General features: G+C 36.0%; 3 protein-coding genes and 1 pseudogene across 7 annotated transcripts; 2 read left to right on the top strand and 2 right to left on the bottom strand.

Moving 5' to 3' along the window:
* The first annotated feature begins 1171 nt into the window (after positions 1-1171).
* Positions 1172-4269, top strand: LOC140962885 (bifunctional protein FolD 4, chloroplastic-like). Of its 5 annotated transcripts, none has more exons than XR_012172627.1 (6): positions 1172-1408; positions 2492-2811; positions 2940-3176; positions 3249-3416; positions 3506-3903; positions 4071-4269. XR_012172627.1 is itself a non-coding variant. In XM_073421950.1 (6 exons), exons 1-5 carry the CDS (start codon positions 1228-1230, stop codon positions 3764-3766), a joined length of 1167 nt encoding a protein of 388 aa, XP_073278051.1. In that variant the 5' UTR covers positions 1172-1227; the 3' UTR covers positions 3767-3769; positions 3972-4269. The 5 variants fall into 5 exon arrangements, 2 of the variants coding, with proteins under 2 accessions (XP_073278051.1, XP_073278049.1); XR_012172626.1 differs by having other exon boundaries at positions 4012-4269; XR_012172625.1 differs by having other exon boundaries at positions 3972-4269.
* Positions 4270-8620: 4351 nt separating this feature from the next.
* LOC140962372 (large ribosomal subunit protein eL36y-like) lies at positions 8621-10743 on the bottom strand. The gene is given in 5 exon segments (XM_073421239.1): positions 8621-8906; positions 8985-9108; positions 9111-9183; positions 9373-9483; positions 10594-10743. Coding segments are annotated over 4 exon segments (330 nt in total). The 5' UTR covers positions 9475-9483; positions 10594-10743; the 3' UTR covers positions 8621-8875.
* An 834-nt stretch (positions 10744-11577) lies between these two features.
* LOC140962768 (beta-amylase 7-like) lies at positions 11578-17596 on the bottom strand. The gene is made up of 10 exons (XM_073421751.1): positions 17164-17596; positions 16448-16732; positions 16113-16190; positions 15766-15969; positions 14710-14904; positions 14054-14218; positions 13500-13760; positions 12893-13111; positions 12494-12713; positions 11578-11746 (listed from the first exon to the last, which is right to left on the bottom strand). The coding sequence occupies exons 1-10, from the start codon at positions 17593-17595 to the stop codon at positions 11709-11711; spliced, it is 2097 nt and encodes a 698-aa protein (XP_073277852.1). The 5' UTR covers position 17596; the 3' UTR covers positions 11578-11708.
* A 3766-nt stretch (positions 17597-21362) lies between these two features.
* LOC140962673 (rop guanine nucleotide exchange factor 3-like) lies at positions 21363-23643 on the top strand (annotated as a pseudogene).
* Positions 23644-23674: the final 31 nt, after the last annotated feature.

Below are 23674 nucleotides of genomic sequence, written 5' to 3'. Positions count from 1 at the left end.
CGGTTTCACGAATCTTTATCTGTGAGACGGGTCAACTCTACCGATTTTCACAATAAAAAGTAATAATTTTTCACGGATGACCCAAATAAGAGATCCGTCTCACAAAATTTGACCCATGAGACCATCTCACACAAGTTTTTGTCTGAATTTTATCAGGCGACGGTAGGTAACTTGAATAACATAAATTAAAACCATAAATGACTTAAAGCCCTATCAAGCTATTCGTGAGCAACTAGGTCAAAAGTCGACTAAAGAATAATTTCGAGTCGAGTAACTCGACTATTTTTTTGAATCGAGTTAGAGTTTCAATTATTTGTTCGCTGAACGTCGTGGTACGTAACATTCTGGATGGAGGCGTTAATTGCTCGAGAAGAATTGTTAGACATGGAAAGGCCATAGCTGATATCATATTAAGCCAGAAGGTAGTGTTGCCGACATGATATGCCTAGCAGCTTTGGGTCAACTGTCTTTGAATTTCACATGTAGAAATACGAGATCCAAGTAAATTGGCCTATCAAATGATCGATCTCATGTGGAGTGAATTAACCGTAATACCCTCATATATTTTGTCTTGGTACTCCTACTCTACAAAGAGGAACAAAATATTTGCTTATTGGACTCAAGAAAATTATTATTATTGTTATTATTTTGTCATGTTTTTCTCATCAAAATATCTTTGCTCGTCACTTTTTGCCATGGTTAGTTAAACTTCCAAGAATACAATTTTCACCTTCTTATGTATTTGTGCGTTAAAAAGGAAATTTTGGGATTTGTCGCATGAACATTAAAATTTTTGGTAATGGATGGAGTCCTGTATTGCAAGTATCATCCTTACATAAATACACGAAAACAAAAAAATTTGTGCGCTATAATACCCCCTTACATTAAAAAAAACAGTGTGTTGAGGCTCATGTGATCGATATAATATAAATAAAAGAGAATTTGACTATCTAACTTTTCATCAAAGTTTTGTTTAACTACACGATAACTCTAAAAACAGATGAATATGGAAGGAGAATCATTCCACAAATAATGTTTCAAATGTGNCAATTCATACTTCTGTGAAAACCACTATTACTTTATCATGGCTTCTTGTCCATTTCGGAAATGCGTTCTAGTCATTAATAATTACAATATAATAATAATTATCTTAAAAAAATAATTATAAAGAAATAAAAATCGATATTTAATTCACTTGCGAAAGACCAAACGTTGAGCTCCGGCGTCATGTACGGAAACGTCGGTCGTAAGACGGCCTTCGCCGCCGCTATAGTCAGCACAGCCACCCGTTCCTTCGTCCACGGGTGCAATCATGGGTTGGGCAGAGTTTTTCCTGTGACTAATATCCACGCGGCGCCTACTCGAAGGCCTTTGGTTCCCACCAGTAGAAGTTTCAACACGGATTACTGTATCTCATCCCCCTCTCTCTCTCTCTTTTTTTTTTTTACTTCTAATTCGTGATCCAATATCCATACGAAATTACATGATTCCTTATTTATTCACTTTATGTATCGTTGTTTTCATTTAGTAATTTGCGAGCTTTTATGTTGGGATTCGAGAGGTTGATATGTACATCAAGAATTGCGAGTTAATGATTAATTAACTAAATTTTGCATGTTTCTATCGATTGACAAGAAGCTTTTGGTTGGAATGTGCGTGAAAAGGATTGGAGCGATTTTACTAAAAGTCTAAAAGTCGGGTCTTTGATTTGGTTGTGTAGCTTCAATTTGTTGGTTTCTTGAGTAATAACTCAACTGTCTCTTGGAATGTGACTGGTCTGTTGTCCGTAATGTCTTCTGTACAGTGAAGTGAGCATATCTAGTGCTTCTTAGGTCTCGGATTTTGTTTTATGTCTTATAAGGTGGTTGATATTGTTGGTTCTTCCATCTGGACGACTAGCCTTTTGGTTGGGGCACTACTTGTGAGTTGTGGTTTATAGCCAAACGGATGTTCTCTCCTAAATTGGTGTCGTAATTTGGTAAATGAATTTTGTTCTGACAGCATGAAGATTTGTGCATAGATTTTAGTCTCTTGCATCTCCTTCTTTTTTTTTAGATCATAGTTTCTGGAGGCACAAAGCAGCATGTATATAGCAGAGTGTGGATGTAAAGAGTATTCAAGTGTGAGGTCCTCAGAGACAAAAATAGTATAATCTAACAACCAAAGAAAATTTGTTTGTCTGTTGAATAACAATAGAAATTGGTGTTAATTGATTTTTAGGATGATTTTTCCTTGCATATCACCTTCCCTGAATTTAAAACTGCCTTGACGGATGAAGAGCTTTAATCTCGTGCTTCACAATCAAGAGGCATACTTCATTGAAGGGTTGGCTTTGGCATGCGTTTGGGTGTATCACTGCATCTCTCTGCGCCTTTGGTCTATTAACACATCTCATGGGCTTTTAAAAACTGTATGTTAGGAGCATAAAAGTTTTTGTGTCAATTGGTCTCACTAGACTTCTAATTTCAATGAAAATCTTCCGTAACTTCAGTGTTCACAGAAGCATCGGCTAAGATTATTGATGGAAATTCAGTGGCCAGAGATATCAGAGACGAAATGGCTACTGAAATATCAAAGATGAAGGAATCTTCAGGGGTTGTTCCTGGACTGGGAGTTATTCTTGTCGGGGACCGGAAAGATTCTGCAACTTACGTAGAAAACAAGAAGATAGCCTGTGAAGCTGTAGGAATCAATTCCTATAAAGTGCACTTGCCTGAAGACTCCTCAGAACTAGAAGTGCTTAAGCATATTTCAGGGTTCAATGATGATCCTTCAGTCAATGGTATCCTTGTTCAGTTGCCTTTACCTTCCGTAAGACTCTAAAAATAAGTGTCTTTTGTTCTTTGTGAAATTCTTGCTTAACAAGAATGCGATTATGGATTTGTAAACACTAAATAAATCACAATGGTCTTTCTAAACGTCTTAATGTGTCTCTCCAGCATATGAATGAGCAGAATATCTTAAATGCTGTTCGTATTGAAAAGGATGTGGATGGACTCAACCCACTAAACATTGGTCTTTTAGCCATGTTAGATAGAGAACCTCTATTTGTTCCATGTACGCCCAAGGGATGCATGGAGTTGTTGCATAGATATGGTTTTTCTATCGAGGGAAAGAGGGCTGTTGTAATTGGCAGGAGTAATATTGTGGGATTGCCTGCTGCTCTTCTTCTGCAAGTATATACTTTCTTGATTCATTGATGATTAAACAATATTTCTATTCCCTGAATATATTGTTCATTCTGGTAGAGGGAATATGCCACAGTCACTGTCGTTCAGCGAGGAACAAAAAATCCCGCGGAGGTCACTAGAGAAGCTGATATTTTAATCTCAGCTGTGGGTCAGCCAAACCTGATTAGGGGTAGCTGGATCAAGCCTGGCTCAGTTGTCATTGATGTTGGAATTAATCCCATTAAGGTAAGAAACCTTTTTACAGGTCTTCTTATCAATCCCTCTTCCACCCTTTAGTTGAATTATAAAGATTGTGGTACCTTCACACGTGGCAGGATGATACTAGCCCACAAGGCTATCGAATGGTTGGAGATATTTGTTTTGAGGAAGCAAGCAAAATTGCTTCAGCTATAACCCCAGTCCCAGGTGGAGTTGGACCAATGACCATAGCAATGCTTCTCTCAAATACACTTATCTCAGCCAAGAGAGCAAATCAATGTTTCCAAAATGGGACCGGACCTGCAAAAGCTATCAAGAACTGGAGCACTCTGTTGTCTGAAACAAGCAGTAAAACTGGAGGAACAAAGAATTGGTGAGAGGTAGGGAGTCACGAACGCCTCGTCACGGCATTGGTGGTGTTTAATTGGAGAAAAGATGGAATTGGTGACGACCATTAAAAAACCTAGTTAAACAACCGACAAACTGGTGATCTGGTGGAGTGGATTTACTGCAGGTTTTTCTTTCATTATCCTTCCCTCCCTTTTAATATGGATAGTGATACCGCTTATTCTTATCATTTAGAAAACCAATGTGTTGGTATGCTGTATCTGTGCTCAAACAGCTTACAGATTTTGGGCAGTGCATGATTGCTGAAATCCATGGCTGAAACATACAATCCAGGTTCAGATTTGAGGCGCAGAATCTTTGTACATCCGGCAACAAATGGAGAAAGGAAATAGGAACAAAGCGTATAAAAAAACATGTTCATCGAATCATTAATTTAGTAATATTATACGCTATTCGAACAAAGCAATTTATATATCCAGGAAATTAAAAAAGAAAAATTGGTACGACTTTGATGAGAGGTTTATGATTTCCAGAGCCATTTGCAAACGGGAGGCATTGGTTGTTTTGCAAATAGATTATTAATATTCATTAAAATAAATAAAAAAATTTATGAGATCGTTTCATAAGTTAATTTTGTGAGACAATCGATTTTGTGATACGATCTCTTGTTCAATTTAATTTATGGCAAAATATTAATTTCACTCTAGACAAGAATCGACTTGACCAATCTATCTACTCTTTGAAATTTTATTTTTCCAACATAAATAATTTCTATGATATTATCAAAACTCGATAAACATTTTTAGGAATATCAAGTTCGGGAAGACAAAATATTAGTTTTCAATGTAAGTATAAAATAAGTCGATTTTATTTTATTAAATGAATGACAAACTTTGGTATAAAATGACTACCCAACAAATTAAATTTATATACTTTTAAAATGAAGGCATATATATTAATATTATTTTTGACTCGCTAGTTCGATTGATCGAACACGTAGGTATGGCTGAGCTATTTTTTCTTGAATTTATAATCTATTTTAAATATGATTAAATTTGAAATTGAAAATTTATTTCGAGCTTATTTCAAATTTATTTAATTTTAGTACTTAGTTTTCTCAAAAAATATATCCTAACATTTTGAGAAAAATTTAGCCAAAATTTCCCCAAACTGACCAATGTATTGACAAATTATTAATAAATTGGATTTCTTAATATGGAAAATGTTAGAAAATTGGATTCCAATTGTATGGCTACGTTCCAAACACGCCCTTAATATCTGGCCAATCACAGGCTTCGTTGTAATCGCAAGCAAACTAACCACGCAGCGCGTGATAGCTACGATGAGCCTGAATTCATGTGATTCTAACGGGAAATTTAGGGAAAAGGGATCCAAACGTGATTTATTTAAAAAAAAGGATCCATAAGTCAATTTACATAAATATCCTTATGTTTAAACATAAATATATTATTAAATGTGATTTAAAAACTCTTAATACTGCATTCATTCTCATTTCAGTCGACTCCAAATCTGAATCTTTTTTCCGTCGACTTCTTCTCAAGACAATTTATCTTTCACATTTATTTCGATTTATTGAGATTTGTCAATTTACTTGAAAAAAAAATCAACCCACACTTAAAAATCGACCAAAATTTTTGTCGACCAAGAACACAAAATTTTTGTCTTGGTCGACCAAAATCTTGAAATTGCTTGAAAGTGGTCTTGGTCGACCACTTCCAAGCAACTTGACCAAGACCAAAATTTTGGTCTTGGTCGACCAAGAGACCAAGACGACCAAGAGACCAAAATTTTGGTCTCTTGGTCTTTTGGTGGACCAAGACCAAGAGACCAAAATTTTTGGTCCTGGTCTCTTGGTCGACCAAGACCAAAATTTTGGTCTTGGTCGTGGTCGGTCTTTTGGTCGACCAACTCCAAAATTTTGGTCTTGGTCGACCAATTGCTTTGCTTGGAAGTGGTCTTGGTCGACCATTTCAAACAATTGCTTGGAGGTGGTCGACCACCATCAAGGTTGTTTTTGTGTCGATTTTTTTTCTAATCCATATATTTGATAAATATGGTCGATAATTATTTAATTTTGACGGATAATTACATAATTTTGATCAATGTTGCATGTTTTTTAACATACGAATCACATAATTTCACAAGTATGTTCTATAATGTTACATTATTATGTTACATGTTATGATATATGAGTCACAATTTCACAACTATGTTACATGTGTTTTGACATATGAGCCACAATTATGTTATATGTTTTAACATATGAATCACAATTTCACAACCAACTATGTTACATGTTGTTTTAACATATGAATCACAATCTCACAACTATTTTACATGTTTTAACATATGAATCACAATTTCACAACTATGTTATATGTTTTAACATATGAATCACAATTTCACAACTATGTTACATGTTTTAACATATGAATCACAATTTTATAACCAACTATGTTACATGTGTGTTTTAACATATGAATCATAATTTCACAACTATGTTACATGTTTTAATATATGAATTACAATTTCACAACTATGTTACATGTTTTAACATATGAATCATAATTTCACAACCAATTATGTTACATGTTGTTTTAACATATGAATCACAATTTCACAACTATGTTACATGTTTTAACATATGAATCACAATTATGTACATGTTTTTAACATATGAATCACAATTTCACAATTATGTTATATAATATTACATGTTTTAACATATGAATCACATATTTAGCTAGGTCGACACAAAGTAGACCTTGTTTTTTTTTGGTCGACCCTTGTTGCTTTGCTTTTGGGTCGACCCAAAGGTATATCCTACAAAATTCAACAAAAATTAAGAGAATAAGATACTTAGAATAGACAAAAATTAATAATAAAAATAACAAAAAAAAAAAAACAATTTCTTCTTGGTCAACCAAAATTATGTTGGTTGACCAAGAAGATGGTTTGGTCGACCAAGAAATTTTCTTGGTCGACCAAGAAAATTAACTTAATTTTGGTCGACTATTTTTTCTGGGTGGATTGATATTTTTTCTCAAAATAAATTTTGTGTCGACCGAGAAGAAAAAGAAAAAAAAATTAATTAAGTTAAAGATTTTAATTACAGTTAATGTAATAATCAAGAGTCAACTCCTTCTTTTTTTTAAAAAAAAGTCAGAGTCCTTAATTTTTAAATCTTTTATGTTTCAATCTCTTTTTTTTAATTGGCCCCAAGGATTTGGGATATGCCCCAAGATCCACTCTCAGTTGCATGTCATACACTCAAATAGTCTTGCATGGGAATTGAAGAACTATGTCACAAGTCGTGTTCTGCTTGGAAGAAACAAGCAAATGCGCTTGCTCCTCGGAAATGTGATAGACTAGTTTTAGGGTCCTTTGATGGTCTATGTAAGCACAAAATACAATTCTTCTGAGAAGGAGACTGCAAATTCCAATTTTTGATTCTCCATTACTTTGAGAAATTTGTTAGATGTTGATAACAGTGTTCTAAAAAACAGTAGGTGGTAGTCGGTGGTCACCGACCCCTAGCGTGCTTAGGCGGTGCCTTGGCTCCAATAATTCCTATTCTAACCCAAAATCTGGCATATCTTTTTTATCCGATACAAATTGATTGAAAAATATACCAAATAATTTTTTAAAAAATTAAAAAATTCTATATATAAATTAGGCTGCTGCCTAGGCGAATCTAAAATGGGATGGTGGGCGCCTAGGCGGTCCTAAGCAGCACCTTCTAGAACACTGTTGATAACACACTTCGATTGATTCACCATTGTCTCGTTTTGTGGTTACGATGTAAAATCACCTTTTGGTGTTGGCTGTTGACCAGTATCGAGTCTTGAAGTTTTGAGCAACGATTCATTTTCGTTTTGGTGTCTAGCAATCAAGACTGCATTTTTTAGCATAGAAACTGAAAAATATGAATAGGCTTTCCCTAAGCTAATTCCCTGGCCCCAACAAAGTGTGCCCCTTCATGGTTGTACACTAATATGTTCTCCTTTGTGGGGTTTTTTTTTGAATGTCAAGTAAACCTGCTTGTTTGTTAATATTGATCTTCTCAATAATGTTATATTAATTGCATGGTTTCCATGTCATCATTTGGTCTAATTAACATAAGATGTCTTTTCTTTAATGCAGAAAATTTTCCTCTTTGTGCAGGTGTGGCGAGACCTGGCGAGTCAGGGAGCGTGACCTTGTTAATCAGAGAGGATTGGGGAGAAGAAGAGAAAATACAGCTTCTTAAACAAAAGATTTCAACTAATGCCTCTAAAATGCAAACTGTCATGCAGAGGATGAAAGAATATATGGCGAGGATCGATAAATTGGAGTCTCCCAACGACGTTATCCATCCTGCCTTTAAAAGGAAAAGGAATATTTGAACTAGTATTATGCGTTTATTTCCTTTTCTTGGTGTCATCTTTATTTGTGCATGATTTGTATCTGTATTAGATGAACTATTTGGGTTGACGGATAAACATGTCTTCTAAACTGCATAAATATGTAAAGTGGTTGATTATGTACCGTATGGTCCAAAAGGATGACTAGTCAGAAAAGAATTGAGATGAACATGTTAGGTACTTGCTTGGGAATTTGGAAGAGCGTTTGGAGGAATGTATTCATTGATTACGAGTGTGGATTTTTTTATTTGAGAAGCTGACAAAAATTGGCCCTCGAGATTTATTTTGACAAATATAATATAAAATCCAACCATATAAATTCCAAATTTAACATTTATATCCAAATTTTAAATTCAATTTTAACATTTATATTCAAATTTAGAAGTTCGATTTAGTTCCATTTTCGAATTGGATTTACAATTTTTTCGGTTTAAACCATGTTTTGAACACCTCTAAACATCATAAAGAAATGCAAACTGAAAGGATCATTTTGTTTCGGGTTTCACCAAGGATTCGTCATGTAGTTTTGGGAAAGAACATTTATACCAACGACCCCCATGGGCTGAGACCATGCTCCAAAACTTGAATGAAATTTTGAAGGCATTAGTGACACAACAAACAAGATGCAATCTTCAGTTAAACAAAACAAACTAAATAACACCGTAACAATTTTTTTTTGGCTACAGGTGTGCAAGTAGATTCAAGAGCAACAGGCTATTTCTTCTTCTCACCACCTCCAGCAGCCCTAATATGACCAAAAGCATGATATTAGCATGACCGTCAAGACGAAATCGAATTAAACAGGAACCGTAAATCAAATCACCTCATCTTCCGGAGAGCAGATGCCATCTCTTCACGCTTCCTCTTTGCCCTCTTGTGGGTGCCTAACTTTCTCTTAGCCACTTTCAGTGCCCGCTTGTCTTTACCAACTTTGAGAAGCTCGGTGATCGCTTCTCATAGGGAGCAAAGCCAGCAACTTCCCTAATGAGACTTCTAGCAAAATGCACTCTTTTACTGGTTTTCTATCCGAAAAGGGCCAAAAAAAAACACATGAACTATATCAATGGATTCTCCATATTGCCAATGACTATTGTATCCTCAAGACATAAATAACAGCTAAATAACATCATATTTCATTATTATAAACAGAACAAAGGTAAACATATTGCACAGATCAGCTATTAACACCACAGAGCTCTGAGAAATGTTACCCCTTTTCTATCAGAAGGGCGAGGTGCCAGCTCTTTCTTGGTCACTATATGCCCTTTGTTCAAACCCACAAAGAGGCCTGAATTAGGCTGTTTGGGAGCCATTACCTAGAACTGTACAAAAATGACTAAACAAGCTGAAGAAACATATTTTGCATGAGAAAATATAGCTTTAAACAAAAGATGGCACAAGAAGTCAGCATTCACGAATGTGTCAATAGAATATAATCGATTCTATTTTAAGAATAAAACCCACAGCATTAAATCACACCCACGGCATTAACAATTAGAAAAAGGGCGCGTCAACAAAAACGTAATTATTGTTATTATTATCAATAAAATGTGCGTAACCCATAGGCTTACTAACATTAAATCAATTGAAATGCATTTTGTATCAATTCCGTCATGGGGGATCAGAGGGAAATATCTAAATGTTAATAACTATGATCAGTCTATAATTAAAAAATCATCAAACCACAACATACTTTAAAATCGCACACTAGATATTGGTTTTTAAATTCAAGAGCTCGTTTAACAGCCTTTAATATTTCTTTACAACCCAAACAAACCGCAAATCAAGCATTTCATAGTTTCTCTCAACAGGAACAGGCATTAAAAAGAAAGGAAATTTTCATGCTTCCCTGTTTTATAAAATACTTTTAAGCATTTACCCGCACAAAATACATATAAACCAATTTCATGGAAAACACGAGGATCATGCTTGTACAAGCAAAACCACAACACATACATCATACATGTCAACTATTCAATGAAGCATCTGAAGCATACTATATACAAGCTGCCATCTGCAAGACATGGTTCTAAAATTCGCTAGGCGTTAGTCGGACACTATACAAGCTGTCATCTGCAAGTCGTAAGAAATTCAATTTCATTCGCAAATTTTTTGAGAAATCCCAGATCAATGTGGATTGGTATAAATAAATACCACAACAAAATAACGTCATGCTTTTGCAAAGGCATCGAGTGATGAACTTTATAAACATTTTATTCATTTCCTCAAAAATGGACCGCGTGGAAATAAAAACTTCTGCGTACTTCAATATAACATAAAATCATAAAACCTCGTAGATCTGGTAATATATAACAGATGAAGCAACTTAATGAAATTAAATCCAGGAAAAAAGCTAACAACGCAGAGTCTAAATTGACGAAGTCTCCATTAACTATTAATTTCCCGCAGGTAAAATTTCAAAAAATTAATACGTTGAAAGCAAGAAAAATCAAATTTCACGAATCTACGAGCAATAGAATGAAAGCTAAACCGATGGAAAACAAAAGAGTAAGGCGATGCGGTGGAGAAATCCCACATTTACGGAGGAGTGGCGGAAGCTGCTTGTAGGGTTTGTCAATCGTGTTACAGGTTTTTCGGCTATATTTATAGAAGAGGGAATCCACGTGGCACTAACTTTGATTTATTTTTATTTTTTTTATTTTTGAATGCATTCGCTAGCTCTGCCTTTGAATCAGGTGAAAACTTCGTTTTTTTTTTTTTTTTCAAATAAACAAATGTGAACAAAGTTCCCAATTTTCATTAGTTTTATTAGTGAAAATCTATTCAAATATCTTTAAATGAACAACAATACTTAGAGTTTCATCTCGTTTTTCATAAGTGTCAAACATAAAATTAAAATTGATAAATCAAACATAAAATTAAAAGTTCATTTACAACTTCTAAAAAATACTTAAAAGTTCATCACAAACTCTTGGGTCTCAATTGCCAAGCATCGATCCTATAAAATTGCCACATGGATTTAAAACATTTGATGGGGAAACCTTATTGAAATACAAGGGGGGGTCAAGATAGGTAAATATCAACTAATTCATAGTTTAAGAAAGCTCTTATTTTATCATATTTTTATGCAAATGTCATTAAAAAGACTAAATTTTAGTGTGACATTTTTCCAATATCGGCCAAACCCCACAGGCGCATACCTAATTTAACAAGGAATATACATGAAAAACGAGATGAAACAAATATTAGGAATGGTTATATAGTTGAACCGTACATGTCTACAAACAATTTTCATGTTTCGTATAGAATCGCGTCGGCCATCTACCAAGATGAAACACGATTCGGACAAGAACATATAAAATATTGCGATTATGGCATGTTTAGTTTTAAGCCAATCTGCACAATTTAAGCTCCATTACTCCATGCATGAAATATATCATTAACAACAATTTCACTGATATAAGGTGAATCTGTTAGCCTATCTCAATGGACACTGATGAAGTATCAGTAGTACAAATGATGTTTGTTTCGTTTTTCTTTACACATGTGTGCCTAATTAGTGTATTAAATACTATCTGGTGTTTTTTCATTCCGAACTAGTCTGATATTCAAGGACGGCTTCTCCTGCAATAGAGATGAGAAGAATGTCAATACCACGAGAGACATTTGGTGGCATGATGATATAGGAAGCAAGTAGAATTGCTGTGAATAACTACAGTAACTTGGTGGTAGCTCTATCCAGCTTGTTCTCGACCGGCTATTATAGCAACAATCATATTTATTTTCTCTTGTTAAGTTTGTCATATGACAGTTATAGTCTAAATTCTTCATTAATTATTACCTGATTTGATGAATAATACTTCATATATGTTATAACTTGAAAAAATTTTGACCATCTTTTGGTTTCATTTATTTTCTTCATTTTCCATCCCCAAAATAAAACCAAACACAGTCAATTTATTTGCGTTCTCTTCTCCAGATACGTTATTCCCGGTTTCACAATCTCTCAACACAATCATTAATTTTAATTCAACTTTTTACCACTTTCCTGTATTCCTAAAGATACTCTATTATTACTCGATTTTTATACGAACACTAAATGACATGTAGAGTGTATGCAGAATTTTTTTTGTGCAACACATCAATGTCAAATGTATAATTCTAAGTGTTTTTTAGACTAAACTATCAGGAAAGTGTAGGTTCTAAAGATCAATGATCTGGGACATAGGGAAAGGTTCATATACAACATATACCCACCCCAAGTCCAAACATAAGCTATTCACCAAATTATCAAATACGTCAAGTGTTAATCAAGTCAAAATATTCACAAACTAATAGCATGAATAATAAAATTAGTAGTAGTAATATTACCGTGCATTCTCTTGACAAATCGTTCAAATTCAATGAATTTCTGTGGCTCGAAAAGAAGTTGATTGAGCCTCAGATAAGTAAAAGAAGAAAAATGCCTCCCATCTGGATCACTGATGGGCTTTGCCTTTTCCAATAAATAGTTATAGTCTTCCCTGTCGTGGCAGGAAAGAGAATTCTGACTGGCAACTGGTATGCAACCATCCCAGGCGGCATTCAACACCTAAATTGGTGACCAGATGTTACTACATGAGATTTCAAAGAATATTATGCATACTCAAAAATGATAATAGCGTATTACTGACATAGAAAATAAAATGGGTAATCCAATGAAGATTTTATGTTCCAAAATCAAGGAGTAGGATGTGATTCAAAATATGATATCAAGTCAGGAATACTTACTTGCCAAGCCAAACCCTCAGGATCAGCCAAAGCTTCGGAGAAATTCACATGATTATCAAACATGCCAATTTCAGACGACATAAAGCACAAAGTAGCCCCATGCCTCTTTAGCATTGCCATAACAGAAACATAGCCATCACGGTTGCACGAATTATAGAATCCAGCAGTTAATTCAGCAGCATGACTAGCAGTCTTGTACCACCAATGAATACCTGATAGCTGCTTAAAAATAAAATACAGAAAAATATTATTATATCTTGCATGAGTCAACTGAAGTTTAAGTCAATTAAACTATACATTTTGGTCATGCATATTAACAACTCCAGAATTACATGCATAAAATGAACTTAGAAAATCTTCCAGAAACGTGATAGACATAGTAAAGAGTATATTGAAAATAAAAAATAACCTGACTGAGCCAATGCATGAAGTCACAAAAAAAGAGCCTTATACCAACTATTATCTAAGAACTGAAAGAGACATAAAATATCTAATAAAAAAACCTTCTTTGTAAGATGGATAGTAAAATGAAAGTCAGTGTGGTATATAAAGTAATTCTGCCGAAACATTGAATAATACGACAGACTGTAACTTTGGGCCAACTCACCTTTGTAGCAATGCAGGTTCCTTCAAAAGCTAATTTAGCCAGAAAAAGCACTCGATCACAATGATCAACTAAAACCTGAGAGTACCAACTAAGGAAAAACCTGCCATAATAGCCATCATAATCTCCACCATCACAGAAAAATCCTGTTTCCTGAGGCCGGGAATTATAGAAACCGGTATTATCAGGCCCTCGTGCCCAAAAAGAGTGTCCTCTTAGTTCAGCTGCTTTCCGCAAGCTTTTCAACAAATACTGATCATAGCACTGAAAAGGAAGAAAAAAATGGGTAACAATGCCAGATATCGCATTGGCTAAGTTTACAAAAAAAGGAGAGGAAGAACAAAGCAATATTTTTTGGTTAGTAACACTATTTTCTAAAATTTTACCTGCCCCGCCCCATCCACACACAAAAAAAAGAAGATAACAGCAATACTCTTGGTTGTGAATAAAATTGTCCATACGCGAACATGAGCTAGTGTCTTGTCACAGAAGAGAGAGACAGAGACCTAAAATCCTGAAGGCCGCATTTTGTATGAAATTGGTATATCTTACATTACCTGAAATTCGCCGATACCAGGATATCTCCAACCATGCTTCACTGGAGTAGAGGGGTATCTCAGCTCTCCACATGGACCAAGTCCAATAACTATCATAGATATGATACCATCCTCAAAAAACTCATCAAACTCAACCCGAAAGCTTCTCATAAAATCAAAGTAGACCTACATAAATTTTCAAGATTATAAAAATAAAAAATAAAATAAAATTGAGGCAAACTTGAGGAGTGACTATCAATAAGAGAATTTTTATGAAGAGGAACAAGGCAACCTCAAAGCTAATGAAAAAAGTTAATCAAAATGGGAAAGCCGGAAGCCAAATATTTTCTTTTAGGAGCAAATCATCAATCTTTTCATCTGAAGTAGCAAGCTAGTACAAACAAATTTTTATGATCTTGATGACACTGATCACCAAAAATCAATAGCAAAACATTAAAAACCTCGGATTCTTGATAATAGTCGGTAAAAACAAAAAACAAAAACAACATAAATCTTGAACTTGTTCACTAATAATGACTTCAGCTCTCGTAGACTGCTAACAGCGTAAAGTTATCAAGAACAAGAGCAGAGGAAGGAAACAAACCTCCCAGGCTCTAAAACTTTCCGATGAAAAAAAATAGAGAGATCACAGACATTGGCATATGTTAATTAGTTACCTCTACAGCCGTTCGTCCTCTCAATAATCTTTCCTTATCAATACCCCAAGACAGACACTCAGTGTTTCGCCTTCCCAATCTGTCCGTGAAAAATATGTCTGGATTGCTTCGACCAATTTCAGCCACCCAGTGAGGCAATGGAATACAAACATCATCCCCAACATTCCCTCCACATTCATGAAAAGCGATCAGAACCTGTTTTCATTTTAAGGAAAAAAAAATTATATTTTTTGTAGAAGTTCAAATGAAAAATATGAAAGCAACAAGAAACTAATCGAAGTAGTACTATTATGCAATTCACCAAGCAGACACCGTTTCATTGCAAAATAACAGCAAACATTCTTACAGGCCATCACATTATTGACTATGTAGATATTTTGGGAGCACCGTTTTAGCCAAAAAATTATTAACCATTACGTAAAACGAAAAGTTCATACTTCAGTTCCCCTCTTCTGAAAGATGCTATCATGATGTGCCCATGATAGCATGAACAACTTTCAGTCATCTAATATGCTTTCCGGATGAGATCATATATGACTGATCATCACCCCAGGTTGTTTCAACAGTTCTGTAGCAATCCAAATTGCAAAAATATTCCATTAAGTTTGTGAATAAAAATTCATCATCTTTCCTGGAAAATTAGTGCATAAAATTCATCATTTTCTGATTCACAGGAAAATTGTCTTAGAAAAGTAATTATTTTCTGATTCACAGGATCAGTTAATCAATGCAGCAATGCAGGTATCACATGATTTATACAGAGACAAGTAGATGGGACCGCCCAGTAAATACAAAAATTCATGCACTATCGGGGAAACTCATCATCCATATCCCTACATAATAATAGCGTGAAGTATATTCTTTCAGATCGACCCTTGAAAGCGAAGAACGATAGAATTATGTCATCCATCAGATATAAAATCAACCAAACTGATTGTACCATCTATGAAGACTTACATTACTATCCGATATAGACACACAAAGGTAAGAAATTAAGAATGCCACAAAAATAATCTCATGGCTAAATGTGAAGTAGTCAGGAAAAGGAGAACTAACTCGTAACTTCATTTTCAGCTCTTGTAAAATTTGAAACAACCTCTTGTAGCCATTCCAGTTATATTCTTGGGGTGCATGAGCTTCGACTACACCCCACCAACAATCCACCATAGCACCATCCACATTGATCGACTTCAAGACTTTAAGTTGCTTCACCAGACCATCTGGATCAACAAGCTCGCACTTCATATTGATGACACCCAGCTGACACAATTAATTGGAATACACAAAAATTAAAAACTACAGATGGAAAAAGAATCGAAGACAAACTTACACCAAAGGTATGAAGGCAGAACAAGAACTTGAAAAATACAGAAGTACAATGTTGGTAGACTCAGAGAACTCACTGGCAGCATGACATAAACTGGAACATGGGGAGTGCCAGCAAAATCACGCTCCTGTAATTTTGTGGGTACATCGACAACCTAGAAAATTATAACAGAAAATCGTTACAGAAGTATCAGAGAGAGAAAACACAAAAACAAAATAAGCCATCCTGCTTTATATATTAAATTCATGAAAGTAACTAACACCATTTGATTTGAAAATCGAACAACTTACTTTTTCTTTCGAGGATTACTTCTGAAATTGAATGTGATCATAAGCGAGAAAATTTTCAGAGCCTAAGAAGAAAACTAGCAGGAAAGAAATAATTTCGATTTCAGGAAGCCCACAATCTGACCTGCCTGTTGTCAACTGTATTTATGGGACCTCCAAGGAGAGGATCATTCTTCATCTCTCCTCCGTCTCCAATAATGGCCGAAGTTTGCGATCTGTCAACTGGAGATACATTGTAAGGAGATGAAGTGGGAAAAAAAACTCCTTTCACGTGAGATGCATCATGACTGACAGTGTTTTGATGGTCAGGGGGAATGCCTCTCAAGGAAGGAGGTGAAGTATGTTGCACCGGCATATGTGTAGAGGATGAAGTCGCTGTGGCGCTTGGCGCAGCGGTAGGTCTTGCCACCTGGTGATAATGACACAAATAATTGTGTGATTGAGAGATAGGGATGAATGCGCATGTGCCTGCTGCATTCAAAGTAAATATCTATGCACTATGTTACACAGCCCAGCTCTTGGCATGGGAAGATGGTAATGTGGGGCCACAACATTATAATACTCTAATCAGGTTAAAACGTGGGCGAAAAAAGCAGAAATGCACCTACATATTCCATGACCTTGTCATGTAATACCACATATGATAAGGGAGAAGACTGAAATTGTCCAATTATCATTATTTAATTGTGCCCACATAAAAATAGTCATACACAGACAAATGGATGCAAGTGATATCCCCAACATGCTGATCTATAAGTGGCTGGGTAATATTGATGTTTACAATTCAAAATTCACCAAGGGACATGTGAAAAGATTATGCACGGCTAGATTAGTAGATACCTGTGACCTGGAAGGGAAGGTGGTTCCATCGGGAAGAACGACCCAACCTGCTTCCAGTGCCAAAGCAGCTATGACATCATTAATGTCAGCTCTAACTCTAAGCTTGTAGTTCCCATGTCGTCGAAGCCCAGCCAACATCTTTGCTGTGATTGCTCTGCGTTGTCGCTCTCGAAGCTTTGTTCTCTCTTTCTCTTCCTGTGGCCTCCACCTTCGAGACCCTCCTCCCTGAGGAGTTGGTTGATCTTGATATAGATGATGCTGCATAAACCTTTTGTTACCACTCATAGATACAATGCCCACGTCAACACCAACCACCGTGGGTGTACCCATCTTCTTCTCTTCTTCATCGTCGTAATCATCATCTTCATCTTCCTCTTTCACATCCATGTCCATTTCATCGTCATCTTCTTCGCTAGCTGAAAATCTCTGCATCTCTGCTGCAATGTTTTTTACAGAATTTTCTTGTCACGGGGTTATCTTCTATTTTAGCACACAGGGATCACAGAGGAATTGTTCGCCCCAAAGTTGGTTCCATGGCTTGAACCATATTTGCCGTGTGTTAATGGCATAATATCCCTGGAGGGTAAACGCGTCTGTTTGTGATCAAATAATCCCGCTGTGTCGCTCAGAAGTATCTGAAACCAGATATCTAAAGTAAACATCGAGTTTGTCATAAGAAATAATACATGGCTTGAGTAGATAAATAAATAAAAGCTCAATCGTATCTTGAACTATTACACTGAAATGCGAACTGAAGGAAAGTGAAACATCAAACATTGATATGCTAGCTCAGTTTTTCTCCGGAGTATATTTATAAATCTGTTCTTAAATTAGAACAGATAGCAAAACAAGACACTTGACAGCATTTCAACTCCATATAAATAAAATCAGTAAAAGCTATCGCTGCTCCTGCTGTTTTTTTTTTTTTAACAAATTAAGCTCATACTATACATTAAGCAACAAACAAAATTCAGCTTTTGTGAGCAATAAACACCTCAATTACACTAGAAGAACACATTCTGATGTCGTTTCACATGCTAGCGATTCAGATCTAAACGAAACCACTCTCGGAGGAACAAAAACAAGATCCAGGGGGAGTAAACGTACCAAGTTAAGAAAGCGGCGAGCTCGGCGGAATGCTCTGACTAAGACAACTGGAAGAGATTAAAGAGTGAGGATTGTGAAATTCGAATGCAACAATTAGTCCTAGAGATGAGCAGGTTCCACGGCGGCGACGCGGCGGAGGAGAAAAGGGCGTGGTGGTGGAGGGTTTGGAACGAGGGAAGCGTGTGAAAGGACTTGGCACGCGTTTGGTGCCTTATCCTCAGACGTGCGACTTACACGAATTGCACGTGCCTTAAATGGACCCATTCACGTGAATCGTGTGGGAACTTTCCAATTGTGTGATTTGTTTATGTATGGATTTTTTTTAAATGAAAGAGATTGAAACGAATCAATTTTATTCATAATTATGATGAAAAATAATAATTTTAATATAAAAACTAATATTTTTTACTAACAAAATAAACAGCGACACAATTTCACAAGAATTTTTTTATTTTTAAATATAATAATAAATACTGGTATAATGACATACATTACTTATGTATATTATGTTACATCCACGCTCAAGTGAAAATGAGTAAAATAAAAAAAAGTGTAAGTTAGTGGAATGAAACTATTAATGGATTGATAACAGTTAAAAAAACGTGCACAATGAGCACTTTCTCTTCGTTGAGTAGGGCCTTCTTCTCGTCTTCCAGACCGCGAATGCGGTCCCGGATCAATTGCATCATTCTTCCTACGGCCTCCGGATCGAGATCAGTCGGATGCTCCCAGAACAGACCGAGCATTTGCTCCCGTTGGCTGCTTCTTCTTGCTCATAGACTGGACTCATTCTTCCACTTTTTATTTAACAAACTAGCTACACGAGGAAGAGGGTTGAGCAAGTAGCTGTGGCCCATGATCCAAAGACATTTGATCAGGAATAGTGAGTTGATATTAAAGGAGTGCGGCTCTATATGAGGCTCGTACTACAAAGCAAGCGAAGAAAACGTAAGGGCGCGTGTTAACACTCATGCAAGAAAGATCAAAATTTTATTTCATTTTTGTGCATTGTAAAAAATATACTATCGATAACGATTAAACTTAAAAAGACAGTAAAGGAAATAAAAATAAAGTTTAAGATGTGGAATTAAAATTTAAAGAAAATATCAATGTAGGAAAGAAAAAACTAGGCTATTTTATTGATGTATTGATGTATATAGAAATATAATATATTTGAATAATTATTCTACATTATCACAAAGATAATAACTAGTTTTGACTAAATTACATTTCCCATATTAATTTTCTTCACCTACAAAAATGATACATATGGATTGCTCCAATGCCCTCTGAAAAATTATTATCTCAAAAGTACTAAACCAGTAGTTAGACCAATATTAAAATAATAAAATAGGCAGGTGGATATTAATTCATTATATTTCAAAAAATCTCAAATTTTATATGTAATTTATGAAAAAAAACAATTAATTTCAATTCAATTTTACGATTTTTCCTACAGATCACATATATGTATTTTACATGTGACAAATTGTTTAACATGTTTTCATCAAATAATTCAATATAATTTTACATAAAATGGATACAATGTTTTTGAGGCGTGAATTAAAATAATCCTCGTATCCAAAATGTTTGCTAAAGTACCTAAAAAATACATATTGATTCTTGCATTATTTTATGGTTGAAGCTAACCGACACCTCCGTCCCTAGATGTAATGTAACGACCCATTAAAGGCCCAGTAGACCGCCCATATGGCCCACTGCCCCAATCGACCCAAGGCTATCCCGCTCTTGGGCTCTGCTCTATGGGCCTTGGCCCATCTATGGAACTCTTCACTCCCGGGCTTTCCATAGGCGTCGTATGTGTTACTCATAGGATATCCCCCTCCCTACCAAGGGGTTTCTTTCGCCTCCCCAGGACTCAATCCCATGACCTATAGGATAAGTACATTGATATCAAGAGTCCTGGTATCAATTGGTACCAGGATTGTGCTAAGTACCTATATATCCATGTGGTCTTAGGTTCGATCCTGGGAAGGTACAAGCTCTAGTGCATGGGATGGAGAGTTCTATGAGTAACTCATACGACACCTATGGAAAGCCCGTGAGGGAAGAGTTCCATAGATGGGCCAAGGCCCATAGAGTAGAGCCCAAGATCGGGATAGCCTTGGGTCGATTGGGGCAGTGGGCCGTATGGGCGGTCCACTGGGTCTGTAATGGGTCGTTACATGTAAGTTAAAAATCTGGGGCAAAAATTTGTGTGAGACGATCTCACGGGTCGTATTTTGTGATACAGATCTCTTATTTGGGTCATCCATGAAAAAAGTATTACTTTTTATCTTAAGAGTATTACTTTTTATTGTGAATATCAGTAGGTTGAACTGTCTCACAGATAAAAATTCGTGAGACAGTCTCACATCTCAAAATCTAATGAATATGCCTACAAAAAGTTAATAATCATTTAATGAAACAATTATTATTTTTTTAAAGATGTCAACCAATATACTACATTATTGCATGGCTTTTGCCAAACTTTCGACCACGCCCACGTAGTAGTTTCGATCGAATGAAAGTTCTTGCTTGTCGTACCTCCAATTTCTTGAATAAAAGCTCATGAAATTTAGCCAATGGGATCAGAATTGTGCTGCATATTTCTTGTATCATTAGCTAGTGAATCAAGATTCCTACAACATAGTGTTCTTGCAAGAACATAAAGCTAAGGTTTTTTTTGTTTTGTGGTAAAGTTTGCAGAAGAAATTCAGAATTGAGGGAACTGTTTCGATTTCAAACGGTATGCATATTTGCTCTTTTCTTCCCAATTGCCTTTGGCTTTTTAGCTCAACAAATTTTTAATTCAAATTTCGTTTTTATCCATCTCCCCGAGATTGCTTTTTTTATTCACTTTCCAATGAATCTTTGGTTCGTGCTTCTAATAATTATTCAAAGTTCTGATGTTAAAAATGATGTATGCTCTTTTTATTGATAAAGATCATGCGTTAAGGAGGATTTGTAGCTTTTTCCCTTTTTATCTGTTTGATTTTTCTAAGTAGGAATTTATGGCAGAATCTTGCATAATATATACCATAACGAGTGATTTTCTAACTCTAACCAAATCATACATTTCTCGTTGCAGATTCTTGTCCAAAACACTAGAGTAAACATACTAAAAATCAAGAAATGGACAGCAGCTCTTCAAATTGTGACGAGGTTGATGATTTGGGATTTCAGCTTTCATCTTCTGCTGATCAGTCATTCACAGAATCACGAGTCATTCGATCTTGAGTGGCGATTCTTTCGCCAACTGCAGGATTGATTTCAAGACGTCGGCATTCTCTGGTCTGGCAGATGAAATTAGCTCTTCTGAGACAGCTTCTCCCCTCTTTTGGAAAGGCCTCGAGTCCGCGGCGGGAACCGAACTTTCAAGATTCAGCATGAGAAAGCACAAGATTGGAATCATGGATGATGAAATACAAGATTTAGGTGAAGTGTTTTTCTTTGTCGTATAGTTTTGCATTATTTTTGTTGAAATCACCGGTATGTGCAACCAGGGGCGAACATAGCATTTGAAAATATACAGTCATTTGAGGGAGGGGCGATCAACCTGTAGCCCTCTTGGGTTCACCCTTGTGGATGAGTATCAAGACTTAGTTTTTTTCTTGTCGATCACATGACGAGTGTAATGTTTTGAAAATATTCAGATTTGGAATTGATGAAGGAGAGATTTGCCAGGCTATTGTTAGGGGAAGATATGTCTGGGAGTGGTAAAGGGGAGTCCATTGCTGTCACCATCTCAAATGCCATAACCAACCTCTACGGTAAAATCTTGAAAACTGATATAGGTGTCCGTATAACCACTGGATCATACACACCGCAACTAATGTCATGTGGCATTCCGAAATGATCCGACGACTATGGAGCACAAGAACACATAATGAGTTTTTTCCCCTGCAATCTTATCGAAGTTTCTAGTCTGATTTCGATATAATTTTACTTGCGATGCAGCTTCGATTTTTGGTCAGCATCAAAGATTAGAGCCTTTGAAACTTGACAAGAAGTTGATGTGGAAGAGAGAAATGAGTTGCCTGTTATCTGTCTGTGATCATATAGTAGAATTTAGTCCAACGCTGCAGAATTTAAAAGATGGGACTACTTTGGAGGTGAACTTCGTTTATATTTTTTTCATTTTTTAGACCATTTTCTTTCTTTTTGCAAATCAAGAAAATGCTGCTCACAGGCGATGACAAGCAGGCCCAGATCAGACATTTACATCAACCTTCCTGCACTGAAAAAACTAGACGCAATGCTCCTAGTAAGAAAAACAAATCCCTCCTTCTTCCTTTCCGAGACGAACAAAAATATGAGTTTGTATGCTAGGGAAATATTTTTTTTCCTTCTTTCCGAGAAGAAAAATGAATAATGAAGTGAAATATTTTGCATGAAACAGGATATATTGGACAGTTTCGAGGATACTGAGTTCTGGTATGCAGATCAGGGCAGCATATCAGGAAACTCGACGCATTCGGGGTCGTTCAGAAGAATACTTCAACCACGGCCTCAACAAAAAGAAGAAAAATGGTGGTTGCCTGTTCCTTGTATTTCACCAGTAGGGTTATCTGAGAAATCCAAGAAACATTTACGACAAAAGCGCGATTTTGCTAACCAAATCCACAAGGCTGCAATGGCTATAAACACTGGCATTCTTGCTGAAATGCAGGTTCCATAACCATACTTGGATTCTCTTCCTAAGGTAAATTGGATATGAAACTCGAAACTTTCATGTTAGAGGGATGATAGAAACTTTAAACTAATTTATTTTGCCTGTTAATATGATTCTAGAGTGGAAAAACAAGTATAGGATATACAATCTACAATTATATGTACAACACACGGAAGTTTTCTGCTGATCGTCTTCTCGACTCACTCGGCATAAACTCTGAACGTGAAGCTCTAGAACTGGCCTACAAGATCGAAGCCTCAATGTACACATGGCGTCGTAAAATGTGTATGGCTCACTCGAAATCATCGTGTGGTAAGGATCTCGTATCCGATATAGATCTATGTGACAAGAATCATCTTTTGGCAGACAGGGCAAATATCTTACTATTCTGTTTGAAGCAAAGATATCCTGAACTTTCACAAACTACATTGGATTCAAGTAAAATCCAACACAACAAGGCACGTACTGGAAAGTAATACCCGAATGTTCTTCTCCATTCGTTATCTCAAAATTGATTTCATGCTTGATGTTTGAACATGCTAATGCAGGATATAGGACAAGCAGTGCTGGAAAGCTATTCCAGAGTATTAGAAAGCTCTGCATTCAACTTTGTTGCCTGGATCGAGGATGTTCTTTATGTCGATCACAAGAGCAAGGAACTTGAATCACAACTGACTCCAAAGATCGCCCCCCAACGAGCTGCTAACACGTTCACCGAACTTCGGGTGT

This window comes from Primulina huaijiensis, chromosome 17 (assembly GCF_012295235.1).
Source record: "Primulina huaijiensis isolate GDHJ02 chromosome 17, ASM1229523v2, whole genome shotgun sequence".
NCBI classification, from domain to species: Eukaryota; Viridiplantae; Streptophyta; class Magnoliopsida; order Lamiales; family Gesneriaceae; genus Primulina; species Primulina huaijiensis.
The sequence above is the reverse complement of the archived record's forward strand: the minus strand, read 5'-3'. Positions and strand labels throughout refer to the sequence as shown.